Source organism: Delphinapterus leucas, chromosome 14, assembly GCF_059928025.1.
Source record: "Delphinapterus leucas isolate spDelLeu-1000000601 "Yukka" chromosome 14, BTC_Dleu_Yukka2, whole genome shotgun sequence".
Classification (NCBI taxonomy): Eukaryota; Metazoa; Chordata; class Mammalia; order Artiodactyla; family Monodontidae; genus Delphinapterus; species Delphinapterus leucas.
The window spans coordinates 16,412,016-16,426,488 of NC_143142.1; the positions used below are offsets into that span (position 1 = coordinate 16,412,016).

Sequence of the window (14,473 nt, forward strand, 5' to 3'; positions counted from 1 at the left end):
GAAGGAGGGAAGCAGTGAAACAGGGCACAAAGAGCACTGAAACTAGGAGCCGGGTCTTGCGGGTCAACTCCCAGTTCTGCCACCCACTGGCTGGGGGACCCTGAGCAAGTCATTTCAGCTACCGGAACCCTGGACAACTCATACAAAATAAGCATAGTAAGCCTGTCAGCCTTTTAAAGGCATTGTGAAAAACTGAAAGGGACAATGGGTAGAAAACACTTAAAAAATTATAAAGTGCTTTAAAAATGAAGTGTTTTTCGGGCTTCCCTAGTGGCGCAGTGGTGAGAGTCCGCCTGCCGATGCAAGGGACGCGGGCTCGTGCCCCGGTCCAGGAGGATCCCACATGACGGGGAGCGGCTGGGCCCATGAGCCATGGCCGCTGGGCCTGCGCATCCGGAGCCTGTGCTCCGCAACGGGAGAGGCCACAGCAGTGAGAGGTCCGCGTACCGCAAGAAAAAAAAAAAAAAAAAAAAAAGAAGTGTTTTTCCATTACTCAAGAATAAAAAGGATGAGCTACATGTCATAAAACATGGGAAGAAAGAAAAGCATCTGAAAAGGAAAAGGAATTATATGAAACAAGGTGTTACCCAAACTCCAGGGCAGAAGATTCTGGCATCACACAGAGTCTGAGTGAGTGAGAACAGCCCAGGAGCAGTCTAGTTAAAATCCCACAGCATAAGCAGGGTCAGCTAAGGGGGTCTGAGAGCCCCAGTTCTGCAGCCCAGATGCCCTGACCTTGTGAGAACTGAGGACAGTCTTCAGCTCCTCCAGGAGTCCGTAGGCCAGCTTGAAGCCCCCAAGAGCAGAGAGCAGCTTCCGAACTGTCTGCTGGGCCTGCCTGCGCACGTGCCAGGTGCGGCTCAGGAGCACCGCCACCAGAGCCCGGTGGTACTGCCTGCAGCAGAGGGACAGGGCGTCCTGGGGTAAGGCCAGGTGTGGGGCTCTCCACAGCCAGCCTTCCACCCCTCACACACCGCCACGTCTCAGGCTCCTGTCAGGGTTTGTGTCATTTGGCCAAAGGGGAAAAGTAAACGAGCCCCACGTACTGAACTTTGTTGCCTGTGAGTCTGTGCGGATGGTCAAGGAAGAGTCTCTCTGTCAGATGCAGCACGGTACAGAGGGCTGGCGGGGGGACAGAAACAGCACAAGTGTTTTTAAAATAGAGAACACATCCAGAAAGGACTTGGAAGAGCTGGAAAATGAACACCAAAATGTAAAGGGAAAGTTACAGTTCACTAGAATTTTTTTTAAGTTTTTATTTTATATTGGAGTATAGCTGATTAACAATGTTGTGTTAGTTTCAGGTGTACAGCAAAGTGATTCAGTTACACATATACATGTATCTAATGAATTTTCTTTTTTGCTAACTACACACGTGTATTCTTTTTTTAACATCTTTATTGGAGTATAATTTCTTTACAATGGTGCACTAGTTTCTGCTTTATAACAAAGTGAATCAGCTGTACATATATATATATCCCCGTATCTCCTCCCTCTTGCATCTCCTCCCACACTCCCTATCCCACTGCTCTAGGTGGTCACAAAGCACCAAGCTGATCTCCCTGTGCTATGCGGCTGCCTCCCACTAGCTATCTATTTTACATTTGGTAGTGTATATTAAGTCCATGCCACTCTCTCACTTTGTCCCAGCTTACCCTTCCCCCTCCCCACTTCCTCAAGTCCATTCTCTACATCTGCGCCTTTATTCTTGTCCTGCCCCTAGGTTCTTCAGAACCTTTTTTTTTTTTTTTTTTTTTAGATTCCATATATATATTTGTTAGCATACGGTATTTGTTTTTCTCTGCCTGACTTACTTTACTCCGTATGACAGACTCTAGGTCCATCTACCTCACTACAAATAACTCAATTTCGTTTCTGGTTATGGCTGAGTAACATTCCATTGTATATAATGTGCCACATCTTCTTTATCCATTCATCTGTCGATGGACACTTAGGTTGCTTCCATGTCCTGGCTATTGTAAACAGAGCTGCAATGAACATTGTGGTACACGACTCTTTTTGAATTATGGTTTTCTCAGGGTATATGCCCAGTAGTGGGATTGCTGGGTCGTGTGGTAGTTCTATTTTTAGTTTTTTAAGGAACCTCCATATTGTTCTCCATAGGCACACGTGTATTTTGGAACAAGCAAAAGTATATTCAATATCCTGTGATAAACCATAACAGAATATGAAAAAGAATGTATATTACGTGTAACTGAATCACTTTGCTGTACAGTAGAAATTAACACATTGTAAATCCAACTATACGTCAATAAAACAATTTTTTTAAATTACTATGCAGTTCTAAAAAAGAATGAGAGCGCTCATTATATACTGACGTGAAATTATTTCCAAATCTAGACGGCACAATGCATACAGTAGGAATATTAACACTTGTGTAAAAAAGGGAGAGAACTGATACATAAGGTTATTTATTGGTATAAATATAAAATATCAAAGATACACAAGAAGCTGATAAAATTGGTTCTCCACGGCCAGGGACACTGACTGTATGGCTAGAGATCAAAGCAAGGGTATAACTTTCAGTGTAGACTCCCTTGGGTCTTTTTTTTTTTTTTTGTATTATGTGAATATATCTCCTATTCAAAAATTAGCTAAACATCTTTTAAACATCAGGAAGTGACTAACAGGTGTAGCTCATTAAGAGAATGTTGTGATTTGTCAGTCAAAAGGCTTTTCCAATCACCAATTAGCGGCAGATACTTCTAAGGCAACCTAGAATTTTAAACATACGTTTAAAGATCAACTGTTCCTTCTCTGCCAAGATAGAAACCAGTAGTTCTTCTATCTCCTGGTGTGGGTGGAGCCAGCCACACTTCGCCAGAGCTTCTCAGCTGCCTCTCAGTGCACGAAAGCCTCTACGACAGCACCAATTACCCAGTCAACTATAATTACACCTAATATCACAGCTCCACAACTATTAGAGTGCTGTCTCCACAAATCTCCCACTTCCCTCCCATTTCCCTAGCCTTCCACATCCCACAGGAGTACATTCATTCCCACAAAAGCTGAGCTGTTGGCCAGATCACTCTGCTCCAGGTTTTTGCTGAGCTGTCTGGTCAAAACAACAGGCAGTCAGGGAAGGATCCTCTCTGAAGACCCACCAGAGACTCAGCCCCAAACTCGACTTCAACTAAGGGGGTAGTGACTCACCATCCTCTGAAGCCATGAGCAGGAATTTGTCAGAAGTGAAAACCTGCTTCTTCTCATCCAAAATTAGCTGCCAGAAACTGCTCAGTTTGGCCTCTGCAAGAAACAAAAGGTCACTCTACCACACAGCCCCCCACATGCCAGGGCTAGTCCCCGCCATGCTGAAGCTGCGGGGGCTGGCTTTGCTGACAGACTCTCCGCTGTTGCAGCAGGCAGGAGTTCTCCCTCAGCGGGGGCGGGTCACTCCCAGGCTCACTGTCCTCCGGTTCCGAGAACTAACCTGTTCTTCTGGTGGCATTGCCTATAGGAAAAGCTTTGGTGGTTCTCTGCAGCCCACAGGAGCCCAGATGAGCTGCTTCCCACCTGGAATTCCCACCTGTTCCAGGTGCCAGGCTGAACTACTTGAGGTCCACATGTGGTGCTTTCCCCGCCCTTCCCTCATTTGAACTCACACTGGGCCAGCTAGTGAAAACCCTTCTAGCCCTCAGGGCCCTAGTTCAAATGCTCCCTTCTTCATGAAGCTTTTCCTGACACCCAACCCCTAAACTAAAAGAAATCCCTCCTTCAAAACTGCTCTTACGCCACATTTTGCCTTAAACAACAGATAACTTTTGCATATCCTCTCTCCCAGTAGAGTAAAGCAGCTTAAAATTTGCTGAAACAGGGTCATGTTCTGCCTCCCCGCCACAGAAGTAGCCCAGTGCCTTGGTATATAGTCAGATGGCACACAATAATATATATGAAAAGAGCTGAACTCCATTTCTAACCACAGGAATAAGTTCAGCTATGTCCCCATGCAGAGTAGGATGTAGACTAAACAAACACAGAATACTGTGTAGCCACAAAAAAAGGAAAGCTCTTTTTGTTGTACTGATTTTGGAATCTTTTCCAAGATGTGTTCAGTACGCAGTATGGCATGTATAGTATGTCACCCAGCATGTTTCAGCAATTACACATTGACCATCTCTAGACACGAAACTTAGTGGCTGGGAGACAGGATGGCTACGGGGAAGCTTTTAATGTTATACCCTATAAATGTATAACCAATTAGAAACAACGTCCCACTTATCATCTGCAGGGATGAGCCTCAGTGCTGCACTGTGCAGCGGGAGTGCAGCCAGGGGACTCTGTCACTGTCCTCCTTTGCCCTGTTGCTCCAATGCTCCAGGATAGGGGCGTGTAGATAAAATTCATCCCTGCAGGTGACAAGTGGCCCAGCTAATCCTGTAAAATCCTAAATATCAAGGCACTCCTCCCAAGGACTCTGAAAGAGGCCCTTGTCTGCTAGCATCCTGGACATCTCTGGACTCTTACCAGCCTGTGAGTCAGCCATCGAAAGCTTTGAGAGCAGCAAGGCAGCAGCGACCCCTTCGGTGACTACGGGAACCTGAGTGCTTTGGGAGGCTGCCTTCTCCACTGTCTGGATGAGCAAGGGCAACAAGTCCAGGGCCTGCAACAGTGTGTCACCTGTGGAGATAGAACCGGCACCTTACAGAACACCCCAATCGCAAGGAGGCAAGATTACTTGAGAAAGGAGTTATTCACCCATGTCTGAATGGTTAACACCCTTCAGTTACCTTTCAAATATCTCAAGTAAGTGGAATTAAAATCTAGGACTTATATCAAACTCTACAACCATAAAGCTAGAGCTAGAAGGGTCCTTACTAGTCCAATAGTCTAGGTATTCACTTGATGGATAAGGAAACAGACCAAGAGAGGTGAAGTGAGTTGCCCAAGGCCACACAGCTGGTTGAGGGAGAGCCAGGGCAAACCTCAAGTTGACTAATTTCTCTCTGGGGCTCTTCTCCCACACCAGACAACCTCCAGACCCAAATCCCAAAACCAGAACCAATCTGCTGACCTATGAACTAAACTCTGTTCAAAAAAAAAAAAGTAGAGGGCTTCCCTGGTGGCACAGTGGTTGAGAGTCCGCCTGCCGATGCAGGGGACATGGATTCGTGCCCCAGTCCGGGAAGATCCCACATGCGGCGGAGCGGCTGGGCTCGTGAGCCATGACCACTGAGCCTGCGCGTCCGGAGACTGTGCTCCGCAACGGGAGAGGCCACAACAGTGAGAGGCCTGCGTACCGCGCAAAAAAAAAAAAAAGTAGAAACCTACTAAAACTATAGCTAAACCCACATATGTGTGTGTGTGTATGTATGTATGTAATTTATTTAGGCTGCACTGGGTCTTCATTGCGGTGCACAGGCTTAGCTGCAGTATGTGGGATCTTAGTTCCTCGATCAGGGATCAAATCCGGGCCCCCTGCATTGGGAGCATGGCGTCTTAACCACTGAACCACCAGGGAAGTCCCAACCCATGTTTTCTTAATTATTAAATTGCTATATAGAGTATTTCACAGTGAAACAAGTATTTCATTTGGATGATGCCATGGATTTGAATCCAAGAAATGTATATTTTAAAGGTTTATTTTATGATTGTTTTTAAAGTATTAAGCAGAACTAACTCAAGCTAAAGAGACTAGGTTAAACCAAGACTTGGCTATTTAGAACTCAATCTAAAATCAAGTTCAATCAGTGCAGCAAAACTGCAAACTAATACACAAGTACAGACACTGTACAGGAGGGGGTCACCTCTCTAGGGGCAGCTCTGGAGTCTCCTAAACATTTTTTTAAACCCAGTCATCATAAGTTTAAACTTGAAGTGAAATATGAGCCCATCTCAGAGGTGGACATCAATATTAGAGATTTTTACCTTGGGGATCAAGCTCCTACAGATTTGAAGTTTCCCCTCGCTGTGCTTGGGAAGGAGGTAGATGCTCAGGCCCAAATGACAGGTTTGTTAGCACTGAAGCGAGGGCAGTTGTTGTTTCTAATAGGTCCAGTGTAAAGATTATATAATTTACACCTTATAAATCAGTCTTATCAGAATCATTTCTCCATGATTTCAGAAAACAGAGTGACAGGTTCTGGTTGTGGTTCCTCTCTGAATAAAGCTTTGTATTCTGAAGGTCTGATAAGGAGGAGAAGCCAGAATCTGTTGTGAAGACTGGGCTCTGATTCTAGGCTTTATGGATGACTAAGCTAGATGCTCCCAGTGGCTCAGGAGGAAATGATGCAAAAAAAGCTGGACCGAAAGGGAAAGCCTGGAACGGTGATGACGCCCTGAAGATCACCTCGATCACCTCTGTGAGGGAAGCATCTCACCTCGGAAGCAGACCAACATGCACTGCAGATAGGCGTGCCTCACTGCAGAGGTGGAGGTTTTAAGGCTGAAGGCTTTCTTGAACCATTCAGTGAGCTTCTTGGGCACTTCTGTGGAGAACCGGTTACACCAGAGAGCCAGGACAGAGGTGGCGTGCACCAAGGTGCCTTCGTGAACTAGGGCAAGAAGCAGAAGTCCAGTCAGCCCTATGTCTTAGACCCACATCACATCACTGCCAGTTGCATGCGAAAGCAAGTAGGAGTAAAGGGAGAGGAAGCAGTGATGCTTCAGGGAGAGGAAGCAGGGCCCTCAGAAGGGGTTCATGGCAGGCTCCAACTGTGAAAACTGGGGGTCAAGGATGGGTCCAGGCTGCACCCTCACCATGGTGCACAATTACCTTCTTGCTGGAGGAAGGGGATGAACAGCTCAGCCACGGTCCCACTCAGGACTTGACTGGAAGGCCCGGCCACCACGTGATGACTGACACTCCCGATCCCTGGAAGGCAGGGGATTCCCTGCTCAGCCCCTCATCAGCACAAAACTGCCAACACACCAGTCCTCCTGTCACTGCCCACCTCCCCAGCAGCCATGCCTCTCCTCTGGCCATGACTGACCCCCCACTCAATCCCCCATCAGACGTCCTGCCTTTTATGGAGGCCAGACTGGGATGTCCAAAACTGTCAGAGGTGTCAAGATCCAACGGACTCACCTTACCTAACAGTTACGTTACACTACCACTACTACACTTCCTACTACCTGTGGAGAAATTCTGTACCTGAGAGGACGCTCATCTTCTGGGCTACAATAGTTAGTTTTCCTTCCGAGCCTGAGAGGAGAGATAGCAAAGATTCAAAATTCACATCTGCCACATTTCCCAAGGGGGTGAATAAGGTAGTCATGTGTGTGACATCAAGATACAGTTTCTGATTCCAGAAGCAGCCTTTCTATCATGTAGCTGGGCTTAACATCACATGTACTGGCTTTTTTTTTTTTTTTCTAACTAAAGAAATAAATAATATGTTCTTGCAGAAAATGTGACAAATAGAAAAAGTATAAAAGCAACATCTAAAAATCACCCATGTTCCCACTACCTAAAATATTATTAACATTTTGGTGTATTTCCCTCTATTTTTTCCCCCTATGCAAACGATAATGCCTATGCTTAAAACTGAGATCACCCCCATCCACACTGATCTGCACATGCTTCTGTTCATTCTTGACACAAGCAAACTCAGAGCACCAAGCCCCCAACAGGTCCCAGTGCCCAAGGAATGCCAGAGGCCACACCTTGGCCATCCGCATGCCCGGGAAGGACTTGCCCACCTCCGAGGATAGCAAACAGGTGCCGGGCCAGGGCTTCCATCGCCGAGGAGTCACTGCACTGGCGGACCAGGTTCTGCAGCGCCAGCACGGCTTCATCCATCAGGCGGGGGCTGTTGGACTTCAGCTGACCTGGACACGGAGAGCCGCAGCTCAGAAGCTGCCGAGAGCTGAGTAGCCAGGCTCTCATCTTTGTCTTCCCTGCTCCCAACTCTTCAATCCTGGCTCTGTGTTCTCATTATAAAGGATCTCAGGAAAGAAACTACACAACTGTAGTTTATTTCTAAACTGAGCTGTCTCCTACCCCTTTTTGTACAATAGGGATAAGTACAACCGAAACCCAAGGTGCCATTCCAGGGGCTGGAGAGGGGTTGGGACACTCACCAGCCAGTCCTTTCACGATGTCCAGGGCATAATGGCTGAGATCGAGAGTCACTGATGCCAACAGACTGGAGATAGCTGAGGGGGACAGAAAGCACGCATCACGTTGGCCTCCAGGGGAAATGCCCGTTTCTGCCTGACTCCCCAGCCAATGCTCAGGCCTGCTGTGTAGACACATAGGACATGACCACTCTTCATCTCTGTATGGTCACATGGTGGTCACACCTTTGTCCCACAGCTCTGCTGTAAAGCTGTATACTGCCCCATCCCAATCAGCAAAAAACTGCCCCTCCGACATTCCACCACACCTCTTACCAAGATAAAAAGAGACAGAGACTCAACTCTCATATCCTATGGTTTCAAGTGCCACCTCCACACCAAGGTCAAACTGTCTAGAGCAGAGGTTCTTAACCTGGTTTCCGGAAGGTTCTTAGACCTCTAAAAATGTATGCAGTATTTTAAGTGGGTATACTTTTGTGCATTCTTCCAGCAAGAGGGCCCATTACTTTCAACATACTCTCAAAAGGGTCCCTGATCTCTCTCCCAAGGGCCCAATGAGGTAAACAGTGAATACATCTCCCCCCGCCCCAAGCACTTCCTGCTGCCAAGTAGTGGGGACCCGGCTTATCAGGCAACTTCACCTCCCTCCCACCGTCCTGTTTGGCAGGAACCTACTTTCAAGAACATTCTCTGGACTCCTCAGTAAGGACTTCTGTATGGTGGGCAATATCAGATCCTTAAACTCCGAGTGGGACATGTATCGGAGTAGAGGGGCACAGTTATCCTACAAAGAGAAAGGGGTCAGGCACCCAGCCTTCGTGGGAACAGACCAAGAATAAAGGATGGTTCTGAATCACAGAATTTAAAATGGGATTTAGCTTGCCCAGGTGAGTAAGGGCCACCTCACACTCACCAACAGATACTTCTGAGGCTTTACTTTGCTCATCAAGATGTTCTTCGTATAAAAATCCAGCAGGGCACTCTAGGGAATACAGAGACCTGGTTAGACCCTGATGTTCTGAGATCCCTCTTGTGGGACTGCTTCTAAAAAATACCAATCAGTGTCCCAAATGTCATGGTGTCAAGCATGAAGATCCCAGTGATCACTCCATTCCCCATCTAAAAGCCTTCCACAGCTTTCCATGGCTCCTGGGAGCAAGTCCAAGTCCTTGGCATGGCTCACAGGCCTACCTGCTACCCTCTTTCACCCAGACACCCACATGCCCCTCCAACCGCACTTTGCCTCCTCTACATTTCTGCCCACACGCTGCTTTCTCTGCCCAAAATGCCCTTCCTCCCCTCTTGACCTGTTAACACCTATTCACCCTTTAAGTTCCTTCATTAGAGATGTGTTCCCTGACCCACAGCCTAAGACAAGTCCCAACCAGAGTATCACAGCCTCTTGCGCTTTTCCTTTGCAGCGTGTCTCACAGAGATAATGAGATGACGATATGTCTAACGGCAGCCTCCTCAGATTCAGTCCCGCCCGGGAAGGGATCACAGCTCCCTCACGCACTGCTGCAACCCCAACACCTGGCACAGAGCTTGGCACAAGGCAGATGCTCAGTGTGGGTGAATAAATGACTGTATGAACAGGCAAATCATCATCCCGTTAACTATGGCAGGATCCATCCCAAGCCACAACTGGAGGGGAAACTTTCCAGCTCCTCAAAGTTCATATATCACCATGAAAGGCCGGGGTCTCAGGTGAGAAAACCAACAAACTTCAGATAAGGCCAGCAGCTAGGGGCCACCAGGGCAAAACAAGCTCCCCCTCCTTCCCTCCAGAGAGTCCACTTGCCTTGTGCCGATTGACCACGTCCATCTCCTTGTGGCTCGTGCAGAACTGCACCAGCAGCCCCAGCATGGCTGCATAGTTCTGGTTGGGTTCTAGGCTGAGAATGGCTGACAAGTATTGTTCCACCAGTCCCGGGTTCTGAAGAGGAACGGGTAAAGCAGGTGTATCAGACGGCAGTGGAGGTGGTACGGAAGAAGAAATGACCGCCACCCTGCTGCCTCCTGTCACCTCTTTCCATAGCTTGGTGAGCTTCTTCACAGCACCATCCACGGCGTGCTTGTGGGAGCCGCCTAGCACCTCCAGCAGGAGCAGGCACTGCACCTCTACCTGCAGGGACAGGGAGGCTCAGGTCCGGACGTAAAATGGGAGCGGAGATCCCATGGCCCTCATAGCCTGCCCAAGACTTTCGTCAGGCCCGCCAGAACCTGAGGTCATCTCCGCCAGGCCTCTCCCACTCAATTCCAGCCAGATCCTCTTCCCTCCACCCCCTGCCCCCCCCCCCACTTAACCCTGTCCCGGAATTACATCTGTTCACTCAAGCACTTCGTTAATAAGTATTTGTTGAGCACCTACTATGAGTGAGACAATGAAAACACCTGGAGAATAAGACAGACACGGTCCTTGCTTTCATGCACCTCATAGTCCAGAGGGAGAAAAAGATACTAAACAAATAAACACACAAATAAATACATAATTCCAGCAAGGTTAAGTGCCATGTGGGAAAAGGATAAGCATTCTGTTTCATATATTTCTTCATCTGCCTTGACTATTCCTTCATTAATTCTACAAGCAATGAACGCTGATGAAGTGGCAGGCACTATGCTAGGCACTGTGGATACAGAAGTGAACACTGATATGCTGATCCTGCCTGCAGGGGGGCCCACTATCCAACCCAGAGTGAAGCACCTAATAGGTGCTCAATTAAAAAGCCTCGCAGGGCTTCCCTGGTGGCGCAGTGGTTGAGAGTCCGCCTGCCGATGCAGGGGACACAGGTTCGTGCCCTGGTCCAGGAAGATCCTACATGCTGCGGAGTGGCTGGGCCCGTGAGCCATGGCCGCTGAGCCTGCACATCCGGAGCCTGTTCCCCGCAACGGGAGAGGCCACAACAGTGAGAGGCCCGAGTACCGCAAAAAAAAAAAAAAAAAAAAAAGCCTCACAGAGACTGTATGTGCCACGAACACCCAAGGTCACTGGTGAGCAGTGGACTGCCACCCTGAGAAAAAAGGCATGCTTAAGAAGTCTGCCAAATTCCATTTGCATGTGTACAAAATGGCAGAGGTACAAAGTTATTCATGGCGACAATTTTTTATAACAAAAGACTATAACAACATAAGTGGTCATAAACAAGGAACTAGTTATATATATACCGTGGTACATCCACTCAAAGGATTAGTAAACAGTCATAAAGAATGAGAACCTCTATATAATACTCTGGAACAAATCTAAATCCAGTTAACGAAAAAAACACAAGGCGAAAGAAAAGTTTGTATGTATGCTACCACTTGTACAAAAAGGTCTATTTAGTCATATACACAGAGAATACCTCTACTACATAAGAAACTAGTAATAGAGGGGGACCGAGATGGCTAGGGAAGGGGTGGGAAGGAAACTGGTATATCATTCTACACCTGTTGAATACTGAACCTTTTTTTAAAAATTATTATTAAAATAGCTTTTTAAGCTTGCTGATATCACATTCAGAACTATATTGCTGTTCTTTCTTCCTGGAACGTTCTAACCCATAATCTGGGCATGGTTTTTTCTTTCATATCCTTCAGGTCCCTGCTCAAATGGTACCTCCTCCAAAGGCCTTCCTCCCACCATCACCGTCCAACCACTCTCTCTATCCTCCTGCCTGCTTTTCTGCTGCACGACTCTACACCTTGTCATTTATATGTGGACCTGTTTGTGTCCACCCTCTCCCCACAACTGAAAGCTATGAGAAATTAAGGTCTTCTCACCTGTCCCCTGTTTCAGCCTCAGCTCCTCGAACAGCACCTGACACGCAGGGGGCCCTCAACAAATACTTAAGGGACTGAATGAACTACTCCTATGTGTATAGTCAACATCAGCAATGAGCAAAGGAAAAACCCAGATTCAAGACACAGAAACCACCACCACGGTTTCAAGCTCCTGATGCATCCTGTCCCATAAACACAACTCCGGGGTTGACCCCTCCCCCTCACTAACCCACACTGACTTACCTTGGATAACGGTTATAAGAATTCATTGGAGACATGCTACTGAGGGAGCCCATGATAAACCATCTTACAAGAAGGCCTTTTGGTAACAATGGAACCCACACTCTGAAGGTGGTTTTCCAGCATATCCACTACCTGTGAGGTTTCAGTGTTCTTATCCTTCCATCAACTGCTGATGGCCAATCTATGGTCATCCCCAGAAGTATGCTGGATAAGCTCCCAGGGATGAGGCCTCAATAAGTCTTACAAGCTGGCTGTGTCAGGCAGAGGTGCTCACTCCTCATTTACCTGCACAGCCCTCTGTAAGTTTCTATAGCCCTTTCACACCTCTTCTGAGCCCATCTTCATGGCAACTCTTTGAGGCGGATGGGTGAGTGGTACTTTTCCCCATTTTTGCAGCAATGGGAAATGGGCTCCGAAATTAGGTATCTGGCCAAATCTCATGGCCAAGAGTCAAATCCATACCAAGATCCTCAGACTCCTTTTTTGTTAAACCGTAAGACCATCCCTCTTGCCCTCCACTAAGCATATCTAGACATTCAAAAGAATCTCCCAACCTGGCCTATTGGGCCATCTCTGGTTAGCAGACATGCTGAAAGGCAAGATAGGGAATGTGGAAGGAGCAGGCATAGAACGGGAGGAAAGAATTGGTATTTTCTGGGTTACTTGTTTTCTGCCTGTCTTCCCCATTCTGGCCTGTCACGTCTTCCTCACATGCCATGAAGGCAGGGACCACGTTTCTCTTGCTCATCACTGTATTCCCAGGGCCTAGCACCATGCCTGACCCAGGAAAGCTCAAAGATATTTGATAAATAGACGAATGTTATTATGCTGCACTCATGCCCATCCACCAAAGTCACACACCTCAGGGTAACTCAAAGTGCCTGGTCACCCAGCACTAAGAGCACTGGCCAGAGAAGGTGCTTAAACATGTCCCAACTCTGTGCAAAGAGCTGACCGGCACGACTGCAAAGACCCGGGGAACCTACCAGTTTGCTCCAGATGTCTCCTTGCCGCTTGGCTCTCGAGGGAAAGACAATGCGCACCAGTAGGCAGGTCCAGGACAGGGCCAGCAAGGCAGCCGAGCCACTGCTCTTACTGAAAGGGGAGGGGAGGGGAGGGATGAGGTCAGAGCAGCAGCCTCATCTTGAGGACGAATGCTCACCACAAGGCCTTGCCTGCTATGCAAGACCCTCCACTGACCTAACTGGAACTGGAAACTTGTTCCCCACAAATCATCTATGACAACTCAGGACAAGGAGTGCCAAACTCCCACCTCTTAGCACTCACAACTATAAATCAAAAGGATGGTTTCCTCCATTCAGTGCCTACTGGGCATTTGGTTTCTCCTTAAAATGGCCTTACTTCCACTGGTTTCCCAACCCTGTTCCTCAGGAAAGTGGTTTCTCCGCTGGGCCTGACATCTTGGCTTCTCCGTCCATTCAGAAGGCAGACTGCCGGCACCCCTCAGAGTTGCAAAGAGGAAAGGGGCAGGCATGTGCACGCCTGCTCATCTGCACCGGCTTCTCACGAGTAGGACTCCACCAATCCCCAGTGGGCCACCACCTTTACCTCTTACCTGGGGACACCTGCTTTGGAGCCAATGCCTGAAGACTGCAGAGAGTGCAGAAGGTTCTTAGCAGTGGCTTCTGGCTGGGCCTCAGCCAACTGCTGGATTGCTGCCTGCAGAGCCCTGCGTGAGGCTGCATCTCTAGGAGGAGGAAAGAAGGGGAAGGTGAACATGTGGACTTGGGGCAGGGGTGGGGGGCTTAGGCCAAGCCTGGTCTTTCTCAGGAAAATTAGACTGCACTGTATTCCAGTGGGTCATAGATGATGGGATTAGGAAGTAACTGGATAAATCTACCTCATCTGAGAGTTCTGGAAGCATCTAATAAGGGCAAATGAGCCTTAAGGCTGTAAGCACAACATCTACCTTTAGGGAACACTTACTATAGGCCTCAAACTAGGCCAAGTGCTTTTACACACATGACCGGTGCCAGCATAGAGACTGAGCACTCAACGTGGCAAGCAACGTTCCAAGAACTTGACTCTTACTGACAACCACCTATGAGGTAGGTAAAAGCATCATCCCTGTTCTGCAGATGAGGAAACTGAGGCACAGAGAGGTTCAGTAACTTGCGCAGGACCCAGGCAGTCTGGCTCCAAAGCCTGGGCTCTAACCACTACCCTATACCACATTTCTGCACAAACTGCTCTGGACACTGGGCCTTTGATCGGGACTCGCCTGTATCGATGCAGAGTCAAGCAGAATAATTTGCAGAGGCCTTTCACTGCTCCCTCTGGCAGATCTAAAACCAAAGATTACACAGAGGTTAATAAAATAAAATCTACTCAATAAAATCTACTTCCTGGGCATCTGCTCGAGCCAGGCATTCTGCTGACATGACCTCTGCCCACTGGACACTCCCCGGGCGTT

The 14,473-nt window shown here is 47.9% G+C and overlaps 1 protein-coding gene across 2 annotated transcripts in view; it reads right to left on the minus strand.

Annotated features, from left to right (window-relative positions):
- GCN1 (GCN1 activator of EIF2AK4) overlaps positions 1-14,473 on the minus strand; it is a 56,886-nt gene that overhangs the window by 34,031 nt on the left and 8,382 nt on the right. For both annotated transcript variants that reach the window (XM_089894548.1, XM_089894549.1), the window contains 16 exons: positions 14,282-14,345; positions 13,616-13,747; positions 13,022-13,134; positions 10,064-10,158; positions 9,839-9,973; positions 8,951-9,019; positions 8,713-8,821; positions 8,041-8,115; positions 7,660-7,788; positions 7,112-7,162; positions 6,734-6,832; positions 6,339-6,512; positions 4,486-4,638; positions 3,175-3,267; positions 1,047-1,122; positions 736-895 (listed from right to left, as the gene is read on the minus strand). In XM_089894548.1, the coding sequence (XP_089750674.1) occupies positions 736-895; positions 1,047-1,122; positions 3,175-3,267; positions 4,486-4,638; positions 6,339-6,512; positions 6,734-6,832; positions 7,112-7,162; positions 7,660-7,788; positions 8,041-8,115; positions 8,713-8,821; positions 8,951-9,019; positions 9,839-9,973; positions 10,064-10,158; positions 13,022-13,134; positions 13,616-13,747; positions 14,282-14,345 (1,727 nt within the window). The remainder of the gene's footprint in view (positions 1-735; positions 896-1,046; positions 1,123-3,174; positions 3,268-4,485; positions 4,639-6,338; positions 6,513-6,733; positions 6,833-7,111; positions 7,163-7,659; positions 7,789-8,040; positions 8,116-8,712; positions 8,822-8,950; positions 9,020-9,838; positions 9,974-10,063; positions 10,159-13,021; positions 13,135-13,615; positions 13,748-14,281; positions 14,346-14,473) is intronic.